This window comes from Hippocampus comes, unplaced genomic scaffold (assembly GCF_001891065.2).
Source record: "Hippocampus comes isolate QL1 unplaced genomic scaffold, H_comes_QL1_v1.1 scaffold104, whole genome shotgun sequence".
In the NCBI taxonomy this organism is placed as follows: Eukaryota; Metazoa; Chordata; class Actinopteri; order Syngnathiformes; family Syngnathidae; genus Hippocampus; species Hippocampus comes.
The window spans coordinates 2678584-2703728 of NW_017806072.1; the positions used below are offsets into that span (position 1 = coordinate 2678584).

Here is a 25145-nt window from a genome sequence, read left to right on the forward strand (position 1 = left end):
AAGACTGGGGGGGGGGGGGAAAGTACGTTTTTTTTTTTTAATGATCTTTTAAAAATCAAACTGCAAAAAAAAAAAAAACTGCAAAAAAACAAAACAAAACCTTAAATGATGATTTTAGAAGGAGGCAAATACTGGCAAGGGATCTGTAATGCTGTCATCAAACACAACTCAACTCAACTGTATTTATAGAGCACTTTCAAACAGCCATCGCTGCATACAAAGTGCTGCACATGGAGCAACTAACATATATATACAACAGTAAAGCAATAAGTCAGTAACAAAGACGGTAGAAAGCACCAAACAGTAAAAGTAAGATCAAATCTGAGTCATGCTGAGTCAAATGCCAAAGAATACAAGTGAGTTTTGAGGTGGGTTTTATAGATGGGCAGCGAGGGGGCTTGCCGAATGTTCAGTGGGATGTCATTCCAGAGAGAGGGACCAGCAACGGAAAAGGCTCGATCGCCTCTGAGCCTCCGCTTAGTTCTTGGTACTTCTGTCTGGTCCGCAGACCTGAGGCGCGCCGGGCAGGTGTGTAGGGGCGGATGAGCTCAGAGAGGTAAGGTGGCGCGAGGTCATTTAAAGAATTGAAAACAAATAATAGGATCTTGAAAAGAACTCCAAAATGTATAGGGAGCAGGAGTTAAGTGCTCCCTCTTACGAGTACCAGTCAAGAGGCGAGCAGCAGCATTCTGGACCAGCTGGATACGCTTAATGGAGGATTGGCTAAATATAAAATAAAGTGCATTCCGGTAATTGAGCCGGGATGTGACGAAGGCATGAATTACTGTCTCAAGGTGCTCATGAGAAAGGGGAGGTTTTACTTTAGCCAGCTGTCTAAGATGAAAGAAGCTGGATTTAACAACGGCACCAATTTGCCAAACACAAGACAGCTGCACCCTAAAATGTTGTAAGGATTCACTGTGATTTTCCTCTCCTAAATTGCAGTGAAACATTATTCCCGTGACGGTATTGCCTTGTCACTCATTGTCGTCCTTATGTACAGTATTTCAAATTGTGACTGTAAGCACAGGGTTGCTAGGTCCCTTTGGCAGAATGAGCGTGCGGTTGACCATGGGTGACTAGCCCTAACTTGCGTCTGATGTAATCTTGCTAAACCTCCGTGGAAGCTTCTCCTCTTCGTAGCCCTGACTCATCATGTATCATCATGCCCGACACTGCTCTGTGTTGCAGTCACTTTCAGGTCATAGACGGATTACGTTTGTGGTAAATTTGAAATAGATTGAGTTTCATTTTGCCATCGCGTGCGACAGCTATAGTACACCAGCACAACAGCAGAAACAGAAAAAAGCCATCCAGAGCGTATTTTCGGTGTAAGTCATGATTGCATGTTTCATTCGTTGATACTGCACGTCAGCTTCCAATTCCCCCACTCCCGCCCCCAACATTTATTGAATGCACAGGCAATGCTTAAAGAAATGTTTTTATACTGTTCATGGTTGTAAATTTGTATTTCCTCGCTGTTTTTACACAAACAGCCCAATGTTTCATTCTTTGACGGTTACACATTATATCCCAACACTTTTGTTCATTTGTTTCATTACCATCTTCATGAATTTATTAATCGTTAAAACAGCCATTTATATTTATACATATGAATAAAAGGCGCTCAAAAACATATACACATGAAATATTTCCTGGATCATATTGCACTTGACATGCCATATGTTTTTGTGATATCTAAGTCCGTAAGTAGGAGAGGAGAAGCGAATCACATTTTTTTTTTCTACACAAGACAAACCATGTTTTTCTATTTTGGTATTGATTTACACATCTATAAATCTGCTCGCCCTTCAATGTCAGCATTTAAAGTTTGAAACTCGGACAATAAGTCAAATATTGCCAGAACATCGACATGCTGAATAGATAAATGACAAAAAGAGCACAGATATGTTTTGGAAAAACTGCCCCTCAGGAATGTGAAGCCTCGAGCTGTCCCTATATCGTGCTCCTTTTTCTGTCCTCTCATACTGAGCGGGAGAGTGGAACGCTGAGTACCTTCAGCACATTTTTAACATTTCGCTGTGAGGATCCTAACACAGGCCCACTCTATTCGCTCTCTCATCTCATCATTTAGTTCTAATCTGCATTTTTTGTTGGCCTGGTTGATACGGAAAAAAAATCTTCTGTCACGATGTAAACCATTTTATATCATCACGATATACCACAATATATTTTCAGTTATTCTATAAAAAAAAAAAAATAATACAACACACTATGCATGCTTACCTTTTCTCTTTTTTTTATGTGACATTAAATAGAGCTGTATCAAATGGGAACTGCATCCAGTAGTGCTGCTATATAAAATTGGCAAATGTAAACAGAAGCTCAGTAACCTGTATATTTTTGTAGAAATGTGGATATCAATTTAAATAAGAGGCATAAAAAAAATTATGATTCCGACAGAAATTGATTAAAGTAAATGACATGAATAAATAAATAAAAAGATGAGCCCTATCCATCCATTTTCTAATCCGCTTATCTTCACAAGGATCGCATCCCAGCTGTCTTCAGGTAGTGGGCGGTGTACACCCTGAACTGGTTGCCAGCCAATCGCAGGGCGCACATACACGAACAGCCATTTGCGCTAACTCTCACACCTAAGGACAATTTAAGAGTGTTCCATTAAGCTGCCATGCATGTTTTTGGAATATGGGAGGAAATCAGAGTACCCGGAGAAAACCCACGTAGGCATGGGGAGAACATGCAAACTCCACACAGGAAGGCCAGAGCCAGAAACGAACCCTGCACCTCATATAATGCCATTTTTTGGATATATGGGGTCCGTACTTCTTCGAAACAGATAACGTTACAGTGACTGTGAACTCTGATCGATATTGTGAGATGCTAGAGACTTTTCTCAGATAAAAAAATGAATATGTTATTGACAACTTTAGTGAACGCCGTCAACAGTGTGTGGACAATAATGGATCCCATTTGACTGATTTAATTCTTAAAACATAATGAAACAGAATAGCATTATATGTACTTTTCAAAAATAAAAGCACTTTTTTGTTTCTTTACTTTATTTGCCTTTTATTTAACCTACTAATGTAGTTGATACAAGCAGCCCAGCAAAGCTTTTGGGCATGGTCACTGCCTTTCAATTCTGGGAAAAACTTGAAAAGTCTGTGATTCTTAGTTCTGCTATCTTTGTGTTTTGATGAGGCTCAAGATGCAAACTCATATGCCAGGCTTGTGGAGTTTGAAGGTGTACCCAGCATGCCTTGATGTGCCCTATTTTTTTGTAGATATGAATAATTATGGATTTGTTGTTTTCTCTTCATCCTTTCCCTCAGTAATACAGTTCGTTATTTGCCATCTCATTGTTTATTTTCAGTGACTGTTTGATTTCATTTTGCAGGTAGGTTTTTTATGTATGACGATTGTGTATTGTGATTCACTTTGAGGTGTTATTGTTTGGTGGGCCACCTGGTGGTAGTTGCACGGCGTAAGAATGTTTAGTTTTTGCCCATCATATCAAGCTTTTTCTCTCTGTTCTTTTCACTCGTGTTTTACAACTGATGATAGACACAGTCAGAGAAAACTATGACCCAATATCATCTTTGCGATATATGACGTCATATCTGTCAGCTCTACTTTTGGTAAAAGTGCATTTGAACATTTTAAATCTCCCCAGGTGCTAATGTGCAATGAGTTTGTCAATGTGCTAAATGGCAGCCTGTCTGTGCTTGGTTTTCTTCTCTACAGCTGCAGCAGCAGTGTGTGTGTCTGTGTGTGTGTGAGCCACAGTGGCAAAGATGACAGAGTACAAGCTGGTGGTTGTGGGTGCTGGAGGCGTGGGCAAGAGTGCACTCACCATCCAACTCATCCAGAACCACTTTGTGGATGAATATGACCCCACCATAGAGGTATGCCAGTCTTTCTTTCTTCCATTACACATTTTACATATTCCTGCGTCAGTCCCACTGGAATCCTGGGTAAGAAGGTAGCAAAACCATTTAGTATGAAATTACTTTGACAACCTTTATATTGGTGCACATGCCTGCTGTTTTATAACATTTACTTATAAATGTATCTGGTGAGCAGAAAAAAAGTTAAATCAAGGGGCATAGCAGATTATTGACACAATTATTGACTGGCTGGTGTTTCTGTGAGTACAACTCTCTTACAGAGGTATCAGACATATTATGAAAGTAATTCTCGTGCTTGCTTGTAAGGTTTGGTATCCGCCAAACCCCCCCCCAACCTCCCCCCCGCCTCCTCATTTTCTCCCATTTTCACTCTCTTTTCTCACCACGCCTGCCTCTGGGCAGACAATGTCCTTTTTGTGTATTTGCATTCCTGGCTCCTATGCTCTAATAAACAAAGGGAAGGCACTCCCATGTTTTTGTGGCTACACATTGGAGGGCTAAATACTAACTTGGCTCCTGGATTGTTGAGTTAGTATGAGCTGAAAGTGGACAGGGAATAGTGGTTAAGTCTAAGGAGAAACTACAAAGCTGTTTACATCGCTGCATAAATTTAAAAAAAGTTCTACACTGTGTCTTCAACAGAGAAAGAGCCTTAAAAAAACTATTGTTTTCTTGTGCACTCGTGCGCAAGCTCAGTTTGTCAAAGTTAGAATTCATTAAAGGCGAAAATTTATTATTTGAAATGGTTCTCTTTTGCTACGTTTAAATGCAATCACTATTCAGCTTCAGGTCAAAATTCTGGTTTCTGAAACATTCGGAATCAACCATTTGCATGCGTGAGGACACAGTCACTGCCATAAATGAGTATCCCGATTTAAAGGGCGACGCACGGACAACACTGTGATGCAAATAGACATCATTTGTTACTTTCTACCGTGAATAAAACACATTATATTCATGTCCCTCATCACAGGAATATAGCAGTAGGTGTCCTCCTCACTTCAAAAATGCGCTGCTGTGCTGTGTCCTTGAGTCTAACCATGAAAGTTTACTGCTGCTTGTGTAATTCCGATGAATTGGACGCCAGATGTACGGACTTATACACACCTATGTGTGTGATTTTTGCAGAGACAGAAAATAATGTGAGAATGACGCAGATAAGTCAATGTATTCAAGGTAGGCTCACTTAGCGAGTGGCAATGTAAGATGGCCGCAAGTGGCTTCACTTTCACTACGGCGAGCAGCATTGCTGCTGATAGCTGCGCATACACGCATACTACTACAGTCTCTCCTGTACTACAAAAACCAAGGTTCCGTGTGAATAGACCATGCGGTAGAACACAATCCAATGTTCCTTTCAGAGGAAGTGTTAGAAAAGGGGTAAGCCAAGCGTCAATTTCAGGTTTTTGCCCATTTCTACATGGCCTTTCAACACCCGAATATGTTCACTATTCATGTTTTAAAGGATTATTGGCTGCTCAAACATTGGGGGACCGTGAAGGTTGATCACATTCCCATATTTTCGAATACTCGTGGCAAAAAACACAACAAAAAGCAAAACAGTTAACAGAGTTAAACCTGTCATGCTCACAGATCTGCATGTGAAGGTGAGGTCTTGTGTGTTGTCGCCAAACTTCTATGCTACTTCAGAGATCGGGTCTGTCGAATTAAAGGGACCCGAAAAAGCTTTGCTGTATTTAATGAAAATGTATCTATTATGTTTGTTTTGCAGGACTCGTATAGGAAACAGGTTGTGATTGATGGAGAAACTTGCCTGCTGGACATCCTGGATACTGCAGGTCAGGAGGAATACAGTGCAATGAGGGACCAGTACATGAGGACAGGGGAGGGATTCCTCTGCGTGTTCGCGATCAACAACACAAAGTCGTTTGAGGACATTCATCAGTACAGGTGTGGCAAAAATGACAGGAGTGGGCAAATTGTGACCTTGGATTTTGGCACGTCCATGTGTTTGCAGGGCCTATTTCTATGGGCACTGTGTTGGAGAGTCCAAAGGGAGAGGCGTGTGTTTCCATTATGTTTGTGCCAGCTCTCCGTAGTGCTTGGGTGATGTCAGGCTGTAGCGTTTAACACAGCTGAAGAAAGCTTAGCCCCAACTGGGGGATTACAGCGCCATGCCAATGACATTGATCCTGACTCAATTAAGGCAGCTGGAGATGGAACTCCCAAGGACAGAGAAGCAAACGGAGACAAAATATGAGAGGAGTTCCCTCTACCTTCTTTGAATTTTTGACAAGGCAATATATCTTTGGTAGCTCTCCCTTCATTCAGCTAGAGAAAATAAGATCAAATATTTACAGTAAAGGGCTAATATTGACAGACGATTTTAGTAATTCCCTCACTGTTGCAACACATCACTGGTCAGAGCTGTAGCTCTTACGATTTCAATGTTGAATATTATAAAATAGCCATTGGGTGTGAAACACCTACGCCATTTGACTTATAACAAGGCTGTAAGCTGAGGCGGGCGAACACCATTCGTGGTGTTGATGACAAATGCTCTCGCTTTGAATAATGTGGATGTGTCCTGCTGCACTGTAACTGAGGGGGAAGGAGCTAATAGATTGATCAGACCCCCTCCTCTTTGCCTGTTTCATTTCACGACTGGCTGCTGTTGCAATGAGGTAATGCTGTTTGCCGCCTGCCTGTCCATCTCCATCCCTCCTTCCCTTCCCTTCCTCCCCAGCACGCTCCTTCCGGTATCAGTTCAGCAGTCCCCTGCACCACCAGGGACTAGATCCTCCACAGGGTCCTAGTGCTCCCTGGGTGCTTGGCTTTCCAGTGGTGAAACAGCTGCTGTTTGCAATATAAGCCAGGGAACATTGTTGGGGCAAGCTGGAAAACGACTTAAGACTGCTCATGTTTAATTGTGTCGCCATTTTGTTTTGTGTGTGTGAACGACAGAGAACAAATTAAACGTGTTAAGGACTCAGACGATGTTCCCATGGTGCTTGTGGGCAACAAATGTGACCTCCCGGCACGCACGGTGGACACCAGGCAAGCCCAGGAACTCGCCCGTTCCTACGGCATCCCTTACATTGAAACCTCTGCAAAGACACGACAGGTACATAATGTGAAGCTTGAACTCAGTAATAGACATACAGTCAAAAATCACAATGGCCATTTTTATTGTACACCTGATCATGTACCAACACAAATTCTTTGATTCTCAGTACCACAGTTTTGCTATATGTGTGTTTTAACGCCTCTCAACAAATTATGCCAGCAAGATCTCAAATCTGTAATTTTTTAATTTGGTTTGCTGGAATGATTGTGTTATGCTGAGGGCAATGACTCTTTTGCAGGTTACCTTGGCTGGAAACACAATAGAAAATAGCAATAGCTGCGTAGCCCGCTCCCTGAGTCACAGTGATGCATTATGTACGTTGACATGCAGGCTGACCTATTCATCGATGAAGTGGCAGTTGGTCTGTCTGGAGATAGAATTAAATGAGGGCTTTTTTTCCACTTAGTATGATATCTTGATGAAGAGTAGTTGAAATGATTGCCATGGTAACATTGACACACTTCTCCATGGGGTGCTCTCAAGAAGGCTTTGCTCTCCCTGATGGGAGGTGTTTATTGTGCGACTCTCTTTGGACTCATCAAAAACAACAAAAAGTGCACAGAAAGTTTTACTCTCCCCCCTGAATAAGAACTCAACAGTTCTATATTTTGACAGGAACAGGTTGCCAAAGACATAAAACAAGAAGTAATTGTCGTGTCTGTCTTTTGGTATGTACAGGGAGTCGAGGATGCCTTCTACACACTGGTCAGGGAAATCAGGCAACACAAGCTGAGGAAGCTGAACCCACCAGATGAGAGTGGTCAGGACTGTATGAGCTGCCGCTGTGTGGTATCGTGATGAAGGTGAGAGTCTGTACTTATTTTTAAGGCAGGCTCAGGCTTACGCCGCAGCACTGTAAGAAAATATATTCATGAAGCACAAGAAGGAATGCTCAGTTACCTCTGTGGTTCCATTTTTTTGTTTTGATTGTTTTTTTGTTCATGACCTCGAAATGTGTTTCATACAAATACTTTATAATTTGCTGTCATTACGTCTTTCCATCTTCCATTTTTTGCGTAGGTTAGGTTACATGCAAATTTGTATTTTATTACTGTCATAGGAACAAAACAGAATAAAACTCCGACCTCCTGTAGAATAGTGAACTCACAGTGCTAGTATTTCCATTTTGAGTACAATATTCATATATTCATACTGTACTTTTGTATCTTGCCACCTTTTACCCTCCAGCTCCACTTCACAGTTTGGAAAGAAATGGCACAGCACAAGAAGTCACAACATGGACTTGAAAGTAGGAATAAAAAAATTAATGATGAAAATTAAATAGAAGATTGCCATTTTGGTCTCGCGAGAAGAAGCTGAACCAGAGCCGTGATGGACTGACTATTGCCTTTGTGCTGAACAAGCTTGGCCAACCCTCTTTGTTTTTTTTTTTTGTTTGTTTTGTTTTTTTTTTTTTGATTGTTTGCGCTCCATGTCACAGGTGAGCAAAACCACTAATCACTATAATCAACCCCAACATGGTCTTGCTGGGTAACTAACTTATTGTTTTCAGTCTTGACACTGGTCCTACAGGGGGAACCTTGGATCCCCAACCCCTTTCTCCTCTGAAATACTCAATCCGCTTGCAAGCTGGTTTCACACTGGGCATGGGTAGGCATTGGACATTTGTGTGCTCGATAACCACTCATGTAACCCACTTTGAAAGTCATCCGACTACCTCCCTCTAAAGGTGGAGGCTAACCTGGGAATTTGTACAAGTTGCTGTTGTTGCTTAACAGCTAGCCTCGCTGTAAACGATGTGCAATTTGGTTTTGAACTGGAACATATTTTGTGGGTGGATGATTAGAAATTCACTGAGCTCGATTGAGTTAAAACATGACTTGCTTATACTAGGGGTATTACCAAAAAAAACAAAAACAAAAACATTTGAGTTAAAGTTGTGAGTGTGTGAGTGCATCGAATCAGACCGAATTGAATCGTTCTACTTTGAAATGTAGAGATACTTATTGAATCATCTCTTATTGGAGAGCTTTATCTTTGAAAGAAAGTAGACATTTACACTAATCTACTGACAAGTTCATTCATATTGTAAAATTACAACAAGAAGCTCATTGTATCATACCCTCTCGACCTCAGTCGTACCATAACGAATCCAGTTCTAATCCCACTGAATTGAACCAAATCAAGTTGTTCCACTTCAGGTCGTTCTTGAATTGTATTGACCCCTGTTTATCAAGATAGGTACCGACTCGTCTTTTATTGCAGAGTTGCACACCCCTAACCCACACAGGTTCTGAATGCAGCTGCCTTACATTCTTTGCTAAGAGTGGTCTTTGTGGAACAATAATGATGATAATAATCATAGTAATAGTAGCAAAGTATCTTAATAACAGCAAGAGTTACTGTACAGTATATTGGTGCTGGTATCCTCGGATTCATATCTGTCCAATTTACATTGCACTGTTAGCAAGGGTATACAGTTGGGGAGGTATTTGCTATATGAGAGGAACAACATGCTATGCTTGCAGTTTCACAGGTTTTAGGTAGAGCAGGGTTTCCCCCAGAAAATAGAAAACTAAGCCTGATGGTAGAGAAGCCTGCCGGCTTCATAATAGATTTTTACATTTTAGTCAGTGTACTGTATTTACATTATTTGTTGGTAGGCCTGTCACGATACTTTGTTTCCTGGACGATATATTTACTTAAAAACGTTAATGATAAACATTAGTATTGTTTGTTTGTTGTTTTTTTTTTCAAAGCCGCTGATATGCAAAAATAATTAAAGTGCATCAATTTTAAGCGCAATTATCTTTCAACTCTCACACACATGTTTAAATAAATGCAGGACGTCAAACATTTTAGCCATTTTCCATTTGGCCATGCAAAACAAAAACAAATGATTAAAGATCTCACCCACCATAGTTACACTTGAACGAGCCATGGCTGTTTGTATCCTAATAAATATTACTTATATTATGACACTAATGACAAAGTGCAGTGCCACAGCATTTGCTATCCATCCATCCATTCTCTGAACCACATATCCTCCATAGGGTCGCAAGCGTGCAATGAAATTGTCATTAGGCGTAGTAAAAAAAGTAGTGTGTTTCCGGTAACCCGACCGACAGAGAATTTCTACGTCGAAAAAAAAACTTTACGGTCGGCATTTTTTTTCAATTGAGATACCATATTACAGTTCCAAATTGTGGAGGATGGATATCTGCAGCAATTGTGGAAATGGAGATGCAGAAACTGATCCTGACCCAACCAAACGTTACAAAACTGTGTTACCATTATGTAGCGACTGTGTTAAAATGAGAATTGTGCCTGTTTGTTGAAATAATTCTACTTGTTACCAGCAAGTTGTGTCTCGTGTGCCAAAGCGATACTAACAGGTTTTGAGTTTTGAAACAGTCAGAATGTTTTATGTTTTATGGTTATTTTGTTGAAATTTTTGATGGAAAAAAAAAAGATTAAAAAAAAAAAAAACTTTGTCCGACCTACCGACCCTATGCTGAAATTTCATGTTACCGGAAACACACTATCTTTATTGTTTGGCCTTAGTTGTAGTCTGCGCATTATTGGACATCATAATCTGGCAATGAAACTTAACTCTGTGCCACAGTTAGCCTCAAGTACGCTTGCACTGAAGCGTGGAGAATCTGAGTCATGTAGCCAGGTTGTGATTAATAAAAATCAGACTGGCCCAAATGTATCCATTTACCACAAATTGTAGTTTCAGATCACCCATTTTGTGTGATCTGGATCTAGTGTCAGAGGTAGGGAGACTCAGTAGCAGACTATGAGTGGGTAGTATTCATCTTAGCCTCGCCATAACCCATCTGAGCAGGCCCACTACGGTACCTGCCAGACTCGAGAACAATCCACGGTAGTCCCGCTGGTTGCACTGTCTCGTCCGGGATGTTGAAAGTGCGGTAACAAGTCACCAGAACTCGTCAATTTGTACTGCAAATCCATGTCAAACAAGTCCACACGATTGTAGTAACCAGCAGTAGAGGTAAAAGTCAAGGAGACGGTGGCTGGTTGTACATGTACAACACAAAATTATTTTCCGTTGCTCCATCATGACATTTGGATGGCCGCGCACGCAAATTTGGCACGCCTTAGAGCCCCGCCATATCCTGGGTGAGGGGCAAGTAATACAGCACTGGGGGAAACCCTGTAGAGATACAATTTATTTCGAAAACAACTTGCTATCATTGTTCCATGTACTCCATCACCTCATAACAGAGTTTTTCAAGAAGTGTCATCTTTTGCAGAGTGTAACACACACTTAAACATGCCTCGGAATGCTTACATTTCCCACACACCTCACTACCCTCAAGAACCATATGTGTACTGTACATGTCTGTGAGTGATTAACATGTGTCATGGATGCTGGATCAGGGGGCTGTGTTTCTGAGTGCTGACTCGCTTGTGTTCTCTACTGCTGCATTCATTTGCTACCTTATTCAAAAGACTGCTCTTACCGTTTGTACTTTGCAGCTTCTTATGTGTGCACATGAGAAGTTCCGTCTGTAGTTTACTTTGTGTGCAACTACAGAAAAAGCATGTTGGGTTTAGATGTGTGCTGTACAGAAATTGAAGGTCAAACAGCAACCTATTGAAGTGTGTCGAAAAGAACGAGGTTTTTTTTTGGCAGTATATAGCCAATAAAAGCCAAATTGCCTCGCTCTTGCTCAATTCGTTATATTTCGTGACTATCTTTCTTTATGAATCTCACTCACATCCCATGTAAACATAAACCTGTTTTTGATTTACTGTGAAGGTGAGGGCCCTTGTTTCCCTTCCTACACATGACAAGTCATAAATCGCAAGAACAACCATGTAGTAGTGGTTGTAGTGTGAAAGCTAAGTAACTATTAACTATTCATTCTTTGCTCGAATGAATGGACTGAACTGTGAATGTGACTTTTTAAAGTATTCATCTAAAACTGTTTCATATTCATTTGGTTCCAACTGTTAGACTGAAACACTTTGATGGAAAGTTTGTGATGCCCGAAATGCTTGTTGTCTCCTTATCAAACTTTATGTATCAAATCCATAATAATGTCACAACTCCACAAATCTATGCATAAATCCTCAGCGTCTGAGAATGTCTCATATTGTTGCCGCATGAATACTTAGCCAGTAAACCCCAAGTATACATGTCACGAAAAGACTGTACAGACCTGTCGAGGTTGTCTCAAGGGCTTCTCTCTTTCCCTTGAACACTACTGAATGAAAGTGTGGTTGGAATTTGTAAAAATGTTAGCTGTTTAGCTATTTAAGATGTATGTACTCTTTAAAAAAAAAGGTGTCAAATGTTTTGCGGGGCAGGAATAAAGATGTTAAGACATACATGATGTGGTATTTTCATTGTATTGTGTGCTCCTTTAACATGTACAATTGCATCTGCAATTTGCTGCTACCTACAGGCAAGAGCCGGAGCGTCGGCTCAGATCAAAATAATTGACTAATAACTGACTGACCATCCATTCATCCATTTTTTTAACCTGCTTATCCTCATGAGGGTCGGGGGCGTGCTGGAGCCTATCCCAGCTGTCTTCGGGCAGTGGGTGGGGTACACCCTGAACTGGTTGCCAGCCAATCGCAGGGCACACACAGAGACAAAAAAATCATTCGCCCTCACAATCACACAAAGGTACAATTTAGAGTGTTCCAATAACCTGCGATGTATGTTTTTGGAATGTAGGAGGAAATCAGAGTACCCGGAGAAAAGGTGGACGTGCTAACCAGTCGCCAGACATGCTAACCAGTTGCCTAACGTGATATAACCAGTCGCTGAGCGTGCTAACCAGGCGACCACCATGCTGCCAGTATACTGACTGCTTTTGCAGAGTAAAACAAAACACCACAGGCACAATTTTTTTAATGACAAAATGACTTGACACACTTAACATCACACTTAACGTAATTCTAAGCGATTACAGACGGCTTTTTGTTGTTTCACAAGGAAGCCACGTTATTACAATCCACTTTTACAGGCCAAGCCAAAGAGTTTCAGTTTATCAAAGCCTTTCACATTCCATCTCCTCGCTGGCGTGGGGCAGAAACCTCCTTTGTAAAAATCTGGTACATTTTATATTTTTTCACAAATCTATACTATTGGTCAGTATACCCGTGTGGGTATTAATTTTGCTGTTGTGTATAGCTATTTGCTCTTGAGTTTTGTACTTAAGGACGACGCACGGTACTAGTGCATCGACACACTTCTATATATGAATGAATATTCAAATTTAAAAACTTCATTGCATACAGTAGTGTAACTCTGAGAACAAAACTACCATCCAAATAAATAAGAATGACAAATGCCTGTGTCATTAAGTCACTGATGAGTGGTTTCAGAATTACAGTGCACTCAAAAGCCAAAGCGGGAAAAATAGATGACATGCTGGGAACAACTTGAGTGCGCAACTAATTTATCATTTTGAAGTTTGTGTAGAATTAGGAGTTTACCCACAATTGTTCATAAGTTGTTAAAAACAGATGATTTAAAATGCATGTCTGTTTGCCGACAACAGGCGTGTCATGTAACAAAATATGTGTTCATTTAATGGGTCACAGAAGCAAGATGTTTGTTTGAGCCATGTAGCCTAATTATTATATGATGGTTTGGAAGTCACGTGATTGTGCTATCATGATGCCGCTCTCTTATTGGCTTTTAGGGGGTCATAAAGTTGTGTGCTTGTCCATAAATACACGGAAACCCCCCCCCCCCTCAAACGTTAGTGAGTGTTGGTGATCTTAAAAGGAAAGACAAATTTCTGGTTTTAGATAGACACAACAATTATGACGTCCTGCAATAACGCCATAAAGAAAATGCTGCCGAAGGTAAGGGAATATAATATATTGTATGTATGTATACATCTGAACATAAATAGATATTATATGTTAGATACTGATCCTCATATTAACATATTATCGCTTAACTGAACTGAAAAGAAAAAAAAATTGCTTGATTTTCGGTTGGACGTGATTAAAATGTGTTCAACTATTACAGATCATTTGTGTATTTTTTTTTTAAACACAAGAAAACGATTGCACACTTGAATCCTGTGCAACCGATGTACATGTTCAAATTAAATAAATCCAAAGATTTTTTTTTTCAGTGTGTAATAGCCATTTGGGTGTTGTGTGTATGTTCACTTCCATTGCATAGACATACCTTCGTAACCACGTGGCCCGAGAAATACATGTTGCACTGATCCATTTCAAAGACCTTGTTCCGTTGATGGATAAATACAGTAAGAAGCTCACAAAAAAATATATATAATTTTTGATAATTGTGGCTTATAAAAAGTACTCAACAGTCATGTTTGTTTTGTACAGCTTACAATGACGGAACCACAAAGGTCTTGATGAGTCTTACAGGAACTATCCCCATCCTTTTTAAAGGTAATGATTTAACATTTTATATGAGGGGCAATTGTTCCGTCTACACAACTAAGTATTTCACAAGTGTTTACAAATATTCTCACTGTATTTGACTCTATGTTAGATATGAGTTACAACATCCCCATATGTGTGTGGCTTGAGGAGAGCTACCCTCAGTCGGCCCCCATCTGCTATGTCAAGCCCACGTGGGAGATGATGATCCTGCAGGGAAACTACGTCTCCAGCAATGGTGACATCCTGCTGCCATACTTGCAGGAGTGGAAGCAGGTGAGCAGCAGATGCAAGAGATTGACAGCTATGCATAACATACACTGACTCTTCCATGGCTCACTCAGGGGAAGTGTGACCTGGTGAGCCTCCTGCAGGTGATGGTTGCCACGTTTGGAGACCTCCCTCCCATCTGCATGCAGCCTCATCCGCAGCCTGCACAAGCATCCTGTAAGTAAATATCACATAACATATATGGTGTGTCTGAGCAAAAATGCATGACAACCAGAAAGATAAAACCAGGAGTCAGGACCATTACTTCGCTGTGTTTCCTCTTCTCGGGGGCAGAGGTACAGCACAGTGACCTAGTACCGTAGTTTTCGTGTCTGCATCACAACAACATTCTGGGCTCTATATTCGTAGATGGCGCAGATGCGCTTGAGCGTAAGAACTCCCGCATCTTGATTTCCATGTCAGTGCAAGCCTTATTTTGCCTGCTTGAGAATTTGGCAGACCACTCTTCACCTAAGTGGGCGCTCTGGCGTACTGAGGTTGTTTCCTTTGACATGCTCCCAGTACACTTGGCAATTTGGCCGTTCAAAGTAGACTAAACTCTACGCCCGCTAGAACCACATCTCGAACTATTACCACAGGAAGTATATAATGCAGTTTTGGTGAATTTAACAGATTCTGCTCTCTGCAAACATCCGGGGGTCAAGGTGGCACACAGACCCAATACCAAAAATTTGTCTTGCCCGCCTCCACGCAGAGTTCAGTGCACCATGCTCAACGTTGCACTAGATATGAAAATAGAGCCCCTCTGTGTTTGAATCTTGAACTTTTCCTGATGCATACGGTGGGTGGTTTTTCTCCATGTACTCATGCTTGCTCCCACATCCTAAAACATGCTTATTGCTCTGGAAAGTGTATTCAACTCCAGGGAGATGACTTCAAAGAGAAAGATGTGTAGTTTGTAGCTTAAGATATGAAATACTGTACAGTATATCTTTTGTGACACCAGTCCTGAAACCTTTCTGACACACTTTGTACACTAACCAGCCTCAACATGTCAATATGTTCACAAAAAAACAAACAACATTTTCACGTCTTGTAATAAGTTTGTAGCGAATAAGAAAAAAAACTAATCAAGTTAAGAAAGGCAACCAAATGTTTTTTCTGTGTCCTAGACAAACAGTCCGCAAAGCAATAACTGGGGCATGTCTGATCAAGTGTGAGATTGTGTATGATTGTATCAGTAAACTTTGGACTTACCTGTCCTCAATACCTTTTTTAGGTTCGCTGCAGTTCCACAAGCAGTCACAGGTGCTTTCTCGGCCGGACGGTAGTTTGTATTTGACTTTATCAACAGAAGATGGCCAATCTGTTCCTCAAGGAAATGAAACCAGCTGTTAGTTGATTTCAATACTGTTTCTCACTTGCAAAACATATATTGTGCACGGTATCACATCAACATGATTGGTTACTGTATTGATGTTTGATTCATGTCACATTTTTTTTCATTTTATAAATGATTTACAATGTAAATTTTAGCAACATTGACATGTATGGCCTATATACACATACATTAACATAGTCAACATCACACATGACTTCTAACCTGTGATTTTTGTAAATAAATGTCTACTCCCCCACCCCCCATTCCCCTCCCCACATGAAACATCCGAACTGTACTTTGATTTAGAATTTTGCACCAGTGGGTGTAGACAAAACAAACAAACAAAAAAGTCATTTCTCATTCTCCAGTAGGATCGTAAATAACTTAATCACTCTGGTTTTATTTTCATTTCTCTGGGTTGTGTTATTATGGACCCCCCACCCGCAACCACGAAAAAGGCCATTTGTGTGGTCCAGAAAAAAAATCATTAATGGGGTTCACAGTATTCAAAATTTAGGTTATTTTTTTCTCTGTTTCTCAACTGTTGTTAGTGTTGTTGTTTGTTTGTTAAATGGATATTCAAGACAAAAGCAAATTTTATGTGTAAATGCTAAAATGTTAAAAATGTAAACTTGAAATTAAAACAAAAATGCTCTACTAAAATGACAGTATGTCATTACAAGTGCAGCGTTAGAAGTTATGATTCCTGGTTCACTTAATTTCTGTTGTGTATTTCCTAACAGTTAACGATGTATCAAATGTGTTGCAAATAAAGTTTTTAACTAAACTCTTACGTCATTGATTTTCCCGGAAATGTCAGGAATAGTACCGGAAATTCGATTTGTTGTTAGTCTTATATTTGTGTGTTAAGGCATATGTCGTTTGTACCGAGCAGTCAGTTTACCATTAGCCGTACGTGTACTGCTTCGATCTAAGCTAACAAGACCATCATAAACTGTGTTCAGCTGAACGTTTTATTTCAAAATAGCCTTATTTTTGTGTGCGTAGTCCGACTCACGGCTGTGCTAACCTTAGCCTAGCATTTACGGAATTCTTGCTAGCGAGCTTCATATTGTCTCATTGTCCCACATTATACTCAATTTTCCTGAAAGACATCCAACTAGGAAACAATGGCGGTTGTCAACGAAGTCGCCTTGAAGAAAATGTTGAAGGTAAAACCAGTCTTGCTGGGTATCGTAAGTTGTTAGCATGATAGCTAACATAGACGAAACGTAACATGACAGCACAGTAGATTTGCTATTTCCTGGTTTGGCAAATTGCCTTTTAGCGAAACGTGTTCTAAGTTGTCTGTACTCACTCATTTGATCAGTGTCGTCAGTATATGCTGTTGACATTGCTACGTGTATTTTCCGATGTGCTAACATTATTTAGCATAACCATTTAAAACACTAAAGGAATTTTTCAAACTTTTTAACCCTCTCTTCGGCTTGCTCCGTCTGAACTACGTTGTAAGGAACTAGTGTGCAGTTAAGATTTGTGTGCTATTGTGCACTGAAATATGTTATGCATTTTTTTTTTACTCGTCATCAGTATTCTTACATAACTAATCATTTAGAAATCGGTTGGTGAACGTTGTATTTCCAGCCTCATTCCTTTGCGTCCAAAACAAATACGCCTCGCTTTTGTTAAGCAAGCTCAGATTGTTTAAACACTGTAGGAAATACAGATTTCCCAATACAATAAACGGATGACTAACTTGTCAAACCTTTCTTCTTAGCTCGAGGCGTTTCTGTTAATATACAAATTTGGGAATACATTCATTGTATCACTCTTCTCTATTTTTTGTTATATTCCAGCAATACAAATACAGGGACCTGTCTGTTCGAGAAATCACCAACGTCATCTCTCATTACAAAGACCTGAAGCCCGTAATGGATGGCTATGGTAATAGTATATTCTTTTCAATCCTTATATTCATAGGAACCTGTACATTCAAACACAAGCCGAAAGTTGCACACGCTCCACTGTGAGTCCAAAATCCAAATTGTACAACCTCAGTGTTGTTTGCCATTAAAGGTTCCATCCACTGTACTTCATTTTTGGGTGACTCAATATGTTATATACCAGGGGTGCCCAACATTTTTGTGACTGAAGATCGACTTTTCAAGTAACCGACCTCTCGCGATCGACCCGCTGCTGCATGTGCACGTGTCCACACACGCATGCCATGATGAGCAACAGCCATCAGGGCCCAGAACACGAACGAAACAGAAAAATAAAGTGCATACAAGAGCTTTTGAGTTTGTAAAAAGGAATCAGTGCCTACTTTAGTCAAGATCTGACGCTGTGGCATGGGAGGCACTTTGGCAGCGTCTTCAGTGCAGCAACGTCACTATCGTAGCGCACACCCGCGTTTTAAAAATGTTCTCCTGGCATTTCAAATTCCCATTGTTTGCCAGTACCATCGATGAAATGCACATGAAACAAACTTTGAATGAGAATAATAAAAATAAAAAAGATAGATGGCAACAGCTCTAATCGCAAGCTGCAAGTGCAGACTGCTGGCAGCTAACAACTTCCTGTGATGCAGGTTACGCGCCGCCGTAGGTTAAAGGTGACCTGCTTTGTTATAGTGTACTATTTTATTTTATAAATATTTATTTTATTTATTTATTATTTTTTTTGTGAAAGTGAAACTGAGAGGAAGCTTAGGGTGCAATGTGCACGAACACAACGATATAGAATATTAATCACAAGCACACAGACACACATTTAAAAAAAAAAAAAAAAAATCTATTTTCCCCTAGACCCCCAGCGATCAACTTGGGACCAGTTCATGGGCTACTGGTCGATCGCAATCGACTGGTTGGGCACCTCTGTGCAATACCATAATATATCAGATTAGTTTGTCTTTTCCTCACCGGCTCAACTTGCTTTTCAGTGTTCAACGATGGCTCTACAAGGGACCTGATGAGTTTAACAGGAACAGTCCCTGTAAGCTATAGAGGTACCTACAATGTTCTTATGAGTGTTTTGGACATCAATGTTAAAATTGTGATTCATTATTCTGTTCAGTCATTTGAAGAGCATCCTATGCCAGTCACTTAAACATTTGTCAGCTTTATGCTGGCGCACTGCATGTTAACAAATGAGAAAAATGGCTTTTAGTATGTCGTTTAGAGGAGATGGTAGATCAATATATGCCTGCATTTGGTAATGTATGTGTGTTTCCGCTTAGGCAACGTCTACAACATCCCAGTGTGTCTTTGGTTGCTGGACACGTATCCCTTCAACCCACCAATTTGTTTTGTTAAACCAACCAGCACCATGATGATCAAAACTGGTAAACATATTGATGCCAATGGAAAAATCTACCTACCCTATCTACATGAGTGGAAGCATGTAAGTCTGTTAGCAATAGAGGCCTCATCTGCACACTTTGTTTAGCCACGAGGGTTGGAATTCTGGCTTTATTGGACAACTACCGTTGTTTTGATGGAAACATAAAATTGAGGTAGATGGCCAATAAATGGTTGTGTTGACACACATTGTCATCTGTGTACATGCAACAAAACAGCTTCAGAATGATGGCTTCATTATGCAGTGTTGCCTGCACACAAGATACTACAGAGATTTGCATTACTGTATATGAAATAGTTCAACTACGGTAGTGAGGAAATGGCATTTAGTGTTTTTGTGGAAGAGTTGTAAACGTCATGCTGTCAGGGTCTCCTCAGAGCCTAAAAAAGTCTGAATTTGGATTTTCAATAATCAAGGCCGTACTCCTCATTTAAATCTTAAATTTGTGTTTCCAACAAGTCTTACGTTATGTTCTTTCAAAATGCAGGTACCCTGTTTATGTAACTGATATTACTTGCTGGATCTTTGTTCTTGTTATTAAACAATGCTAAATGCTTTTTTTTTTTTTTTTTGGATGATTTTTTTCACCACCTCCTTTTTTTTTTCCAGCCTCACTCAGACCTGTATGGTCTCATACAGATTATGATCGTAGTGTTCGGAGAAGAGCCACCAGTGTTTTCTCGCCCAACCACACAAGCACCATATCAGGCTTTCCAAGCTGCTGGACCTCCTAATCGTGAGTGGCGACTGTATTTTGCTACCCAGTTTAACACCAGGTGGCGCCCTACTCCTATAGCAGTGCACTATGAAGAAGTACTGTATTAAAAAGCAGACACTCGGATGATGTAATTGTGTGTACTCTTCCTCTTACATCAGCTTCTTACGTACCTGGCATGCCTGCAGTTTCACCTTATGGCCCAAGTCCTAATGCGGGGTAAGATGTTTCACAATCATGGGCAAACACTAGTTTTGTGTGACAAGCGTGCTCTGTGGCAGGAGCTGCTTTATTACTTCTCACCATGTATGTTGTCATGTATGTTGTATCCAATGTTACAAAATGCCCCAGTATGATTACTAAGCGTTATTTATATTTCCTTTGCAGAGGCTACCCAGGTTACCAGTACCCAGGGGGCAACTCTTACCCAGCTACTTCTGGTCCGACACACTACCCCGCCCAGACTCCCGTTTCCACAGTGGGTATGTATTAGGTCTAACATCTCTCATGAAGACACACATAGTATACTGTGTAATGACAATAAAGATTCTAATTTTTTTTTTTTTTTTTTTTTTTTTATGTCAAATTCAACAACATACAAATTTTTCATTATGACAATAGTGTTGATGTACTCGAACCTACAACGGGTGCTGAGTATATGTCTTCACCAACATACATTACGAACGACACGCAATGTGTTTCTTTGTGCAGTCGTAAGAATGTCGTAACATGGTACAAGAAGCGCACCCATGTTCTGCCATATTTTTGTTGTTTAATTATTTTATATAGTTGGTTTAGGTTTTAATGTAAATATTGAAGTGAATTTGACCTTTATTTGGTCTCCCGTAGGAGAAACTTTTCTTGGAGGACAGGCCCTCTGTGCTGCTACATGCATTGGGCAATACATACCACGTACACAACATACATTGGACAATAAATTACAGGCATATGCACACCCCACACTGCCCTCATGTCCTCCTGCGTGTCTGTCTACCTCCCTCTAATTGTTTGTGAATTAAGCTGATAACCGGCGGTATGATTGAGTCTTTATATCGGTTTAATTTGCTGAGAGGAGTCCCAAACCTCCTTCCCGAGTTTAGCTATTGTAATTCTGACTTAATGTCTTAGCGTAGTACTAGGCATCTTGGAATAGAACTCCGTCTTAAATCAAAGACCTTATATCTTCAGCATGATCGTAATGCAATGCTCCACAACTCTGATATAAAATCATATAAAAGCTTCTTTTTGACTGAGCAATCGATTATTAAAATGGCATATAAGTGATTACAAGGTAAAACACACATTTACATTTCCACCAGTATGCGGAGTTAACCATCAGTCCTACTACCCGGGGGCAAAAGTATTAGAACAAGCATTATTAAGTTGATTGATTGATTTTGATTGAACATTTTATTGAACATACAATAACAGATTGACAAAAGGCAAGCAAAGGTTATAAAGGTTTAACTTAAAGTGAATAACATTTAATGTCTGGTGGCATAACCCTTAATTGCAACAACTGCATCACCTTCCACCCGCCCCCCACCCCACCATGAAGTCCTTTGGTCTGTTGGCAGTGCGTTTTGGGCCATTTTCTTGTGGCATGATGAAGTTAATTCAGATTAGTTTGGATGCATTTTTTTGTTAATTGACAGACATGCTTTTGTAAACTTCAGAATCCATTTTGCTGTTACCATCGTGAGTTAAATCCTCAAAACGGGTGAGTTGACTATGTTCCCAGAAGCAGCCGTGCTAGCCCAGGCCTTGACTGTATACTTTGTGCTTCACAGATGAGCTTGTGTGTTTGGGATCATAAAGCAAATCCTTTCACTCTCCAGACTTGGGCCTTTCCATCACTTTGGTAGAAGTTATGTCTTTGTTCCAAAATGTTTGTGGCTCACCTCGATAGTTCTTTGCAAACTCCACTGTGGTCCAAAACACACAAGTTCATCTGTGAAGCAGGGTGGAGTTAATTTCATGTCTTACGCTTGGGAGGGGACTCTAAATGATTTATGATGACACCGATCAAATGAAATGACGCTTCTCCATCCTTCTGTGGAGTTAAGTGCAATTCAGGCATGTGACCTTCTTAGTGAAACCCTCTCACCCTGAGCCTGACTTTGGTGGCATGCTGAACCGACAACTAAAGGTCATCTGATGTAACTAGAGTTGGGAGCAAGAAAGGCCAACGGGACGCACAGTGTGAGCCTGGAGTCGAAGGAAGCGAGTCCTCTCTGCTTATGTGCGCAATATTTGCGGAGGTCACAGTAACTCCACACAAAGACTGACCTGTGATCAGCTGTTTGGAAGCAGTAGTGAAACGCCATTGGACTGTCTGCCATCTGGAGGACTTTTGGTGGTCTCCTATATTTAGTCGTGGAGGGGAAATGCGAATCAGCTCTGACATTTGTAGTGCTGATTCAAAACTGGACTGTACATGTTGTAGTTTTAACTCCAAAGATACCTGTCTGTATTTAGGATGATTCTTTGTGTGTGGGGTCCTATTGTGTTGACAATGTATGAGAAAGAATGTATATTTCACATGCTTTCATAAATGGGTTGATGGAACCCACCTTTTTTTTCCATCTATTTAAGAAAAAATCAAAGTAATCCATCACAAGAACCTACGTGACAAGTTAAAAATTTCAAGTGTAAGCGGACTTGAATAGACCAAGCCAGACTTGGCATAGTGCCGGAATTGACCTGTGAGAGGCATCATGAGTCCCCTGAAAAATCCCGACAACCAGGGAAAAAAAAAAAAAAGAAGTTGAAGATTGAAGAGAAACAAGAGGCTAAATGTGAGGTGTTGGGGCAAGTATGTTCTCACAGGCAAAAAGAAAAGGCCCCTCCTTTCTTCAAACCAGCCCACCAGTTTTTACATTTGCAAAAGTCGTTGATTTAGCATTTTTTCCTAAAATTGTTAAGTCAAATGTATTTATCTTTTCTGGGCAAATCCACTGCTTGGAGTCCACATCTCATGTGTTTCCAATTTGTATTTGTCTTCTCTTTTCATAATGTCCTTCTAAATCCGGATACCATACAAAGATAAATGTGTTGAAAAATATGACATGAAAACACCAAATAGGCTTTTTCATTTGAAATGAGGTCTTGTGAGGTGCACGGATATCATGCAGTATGTTAACTAATCAAGGCTTTTTTTTTCCCTGACAATGGAACACCACAGTGGAGAAAAAAAAGGGAGGCGAAAGAAAACATTTGAAGTAAACGGGACTGGTTTAAAACGAGTGCCACTTTGTTTAGGTTCCAACAGAGATGGCACCATCGGTGAAGACACGATCCGTGCCTCGCTGATCTCAGCTGTTAGTGACAAGCTTCGCTGGAGGATGAAAGAGGAAATGGACAGGGCTCAGGCCGAGTTGGATGCCCTCAAGCGAACAGAAGAAGACCTCAAGAAGGGCCACCAGAAACTGGAGGACATGATCTCCCGATTGGACCAGGAAGTGGTAATCTTATTTTTTGTATATATAATATATATCCCAGAAATGCGCTGTCATTATTGATGCGTCTGTGAACGCAACTATTATTGAATCAGTTTGCTTTTTAAAATGTAAATTACGGGGACGACCTTTGATCCTGTTTCCTCAATTGCTCTGCCTTGATCAAATGGCACAGAAGAGTTTGTTTTGGTGGTGCCTTTGGAAAAGTCAGTCTTGCCACCCAGATGGACGCGTGACGTCATTGTGAAAAGTTTACCATTCCATATTTTCACCTGTAGTGGGTGGGTCTGGAAGGGGTTTCACTATACTGTTCTGTCGGCGGTTCTAACATCCAACCAAATATTTTTGGACCAGGCTGACGTCGACAGGAACATCGAGTTGCTGAAGCGCAAGGACGAGGAGCTGACCGAGGCCCTGGAGAAAATGGAGAACCAATCGGAGAACAATGACATCGATGACATCATTGTTCCGACAGCCCCCCTGTACAAACAGATCCTGAACCTGTACGCTGAGGAGAACGCCATCGAGGACACCATCTTCTATTTGGGAGAGGCCCTCCGCAGGGGGGTCATAGACCTGGAGGTTTTTCTCAAGGTGGCCATTTCAACACAACTTGGAGATTACTGACACATAGTCCACAGTGTTTTGTGTGTACAGGTCTATCAGTGTTGATTCTTTTCCTCTCTTATTGCAGCACGTACGCGTTCTGTCCAGAAAGCAGTTCCAGCTCCGCGCCCTCATGCAGAAAGCCCGCAAGACCGCCGGCCTCAGCGACCTCTACTGAGCGAGACGCAGACATGTCTTCAGGCCCCGTGGTTCTCTTTCTTCTCCCCCTGTGCCGTTTCCCATCTTTTATGGACCACCAGGCTGTTTAAACACTCCTAAGATTTGTCGTCGTGAACTGGATTAAACCAAATGCTTGAGAGATTTCCCCAACACGCACGTAATGACACCATTGATGTATGTGTACTGGAGGCTATCTATTAGCCAGGCAGCCTTGTTTGTTGAGTAAGCACAAAATGTCGGGGGCTCGCGGTTGAGACACCCAACGTCATGAAAAGGTTAAGCTCCGATATAAATACCCAAAGTGGTTAACCTTAAGAAGACTCTTGATTTAGTGCTGTGTGCAGCCTGAGCCACATTCAGAAGGCTTTTTTTTTCTATTATGGATATGCTTTAAACCATGAACCTGTTTTGTTTCTCACTCATGTTTTGCTTCTCTTTCCACTTTCATTGTATGTGTCAGCTGCTCAGGTTAGCCCTCAAATTTGAGTGTTCAGCTGCATTAACCAATCGTGTACAGTAGCTCTTCTACTCTGTACAGTATCTCTCTTGAGGACATTTTTACAAAGTATATTCACTATTTTTTATTTTTGCTGTCCACTCTTGTTTCTGCTGAGAAGTTAGTTCTCTCTCTATAAACCATTTTTGTAAAGGTTTTTGAGTGTTATAGGGTACAGAAGAGCCTATTATACTAATCAGATGTTAAGTTATGACAACACCTCTCATTTAACTTAGCCTTCTACTAAATGCACTTTGAAATGTATCATAGAGTATCTGCTGTTATTATTTGTTTCCAATTAAACCATAGATCATCTTTTGTATCTGTAGATTTATGTAAATCCGTTCAAATTAAAGACTGATTTGATGGCAAATCAACAAGATTTTTATTTGCGCCTCAGCAGGT

The 25145-nt window shown here is 40.6% G+C and overlaps 3 protein-coding genes across 3 annotated transcripts in view; all 3 read left to right on the forward strand.

The window, feature by feature from the left end:
• Nucleotides 1-8844, forward strand: part of LOC109530360 (GTPase HRas) — a 21090-nt gene extending 12246 nt beyond the window's left edge. Inside the window, exons 2-6 of the mRNA XM_019893993.1 lie at nucleotides 3730-3890; nucleotides 5626-5804; nucleotides 6819-6978; nucleotides 7660-7784; nucleotides 8170-8844. Coding sequence (XP_019749552.1) covers nucleotides 3780-3890; nucleotides 5626-5804; nucleotides 6819-6978; nucleotides 7660-7779 — 570 coding nt within the window. The 5' untranslated portion in view covers nucleotides 3730-3779 and the 3' untranslated portion in view covers nucleotides 7780-7784; nucleotides 8170-8844. The remainder of the gene's footprint in view (nucleotides 1-3729; nucleotides 3891-5625; nucleotides 5805-6818; nucleotides 6979-7659; nucleotides 7785-8169) is intronic.
• A 3911-nt stretch (nucleotides 8845-12755) lies between these two features.
• On the forward strand, nucleotides 12756-16897 carry LOC109530358 (tumor susceptibility gene 101 protein). The gene is made up of 6 exons (XM_019893992.1): nucleotides 12756-13797; nucleotides 14126-14210; nucleotides 14296-14361; nucleotides 14465-14628; nucleotides 14697-14799; nucleotides 15863-16897. Exons 1-6 carry the CDS (start codon nucleotides 13756-13758, stop codon nucleotides 15979-15981), a joined length of 579 nt encoding a protein of 192 aa, XP_019749551.1. The 5' UTR covers nucleotides 12756-13755; the 3' UTR covers nucleotides 15982-16897.
• On the forward strand, nucleotides 16795-25117 carry tsg101a (tumor susceptibility 101a). The gene is made up of 10 exons (XM_019893990.1): nucleotides 16795-17136; nucleotides 17782-17869; nucleotides 18867-18932; nucleotides 19164-19327; nucleotides 19895-20021; nucleotides 20162-20219; nucleotides 20388-20482; nucleotides 23262-23464; nucleotides 23813-24052; nucleotides 24153-25117. The coding sequence occupies exons 1-10, from the start codon at nucleotides 17095-17097 to the stop codon at nucleotides 24240-24242; spliced, it is 1173 nt and encodes a 390-aa protein (XP_019749549.1). The 5' UTR covers nucleotides 16795-17094; the 3' UTR covers nucleotides 24243-25117.
• Nucleotides 25118-25145: the final 28 nt, after the last annotated feature.

Excerpts from the sequence above, each read along its gene's own strand:
- LOC109530358 (XM_019893992.1), top strand. The coding sequence starts at position 13,756 with ATGACGTCCTGCAATAACGCCATAAAGAAAATGCTGCCGAAG. Across the intron at positions 14,211-14,295 it reads TCCGTTGATGGATAAATACA|CTTACAATGACGGAACCACA; the intron begins GTAAGAAGCTCA and ends TGTTTTGTACAG. Across the intron at positions 14,800-15,862 it reads GCAGCCTGCACAAGCATCCT|GTTCGCTGCAGTTCCACAAG; the intron begins GTAAGTAAATAT and ends TACCTTTTTTAG.
- tsg101a (XM_019893990.1), top strand. The coding sequence starts at position 17,095 with ATGGCGGTTGTCAACGAAGTCGCCTTGAAGAAAATGTTGAAG. Across the intron at positions 20,022-20,161 it reads AGCTGCTGGACCTCCTAATC|CTTCTTACGTACCTGGCATG; the intron begins GTGAGTGGCGAC and ends CTCTTACATCAG. Across the intron at positions 20,483-23,261 it reads GACTCCCGTTTCCACAGTGG|GTTCCAACAGAGATGGCACC; the intron begins GTATGTATTAGG and ends CACTTTGTTTAG.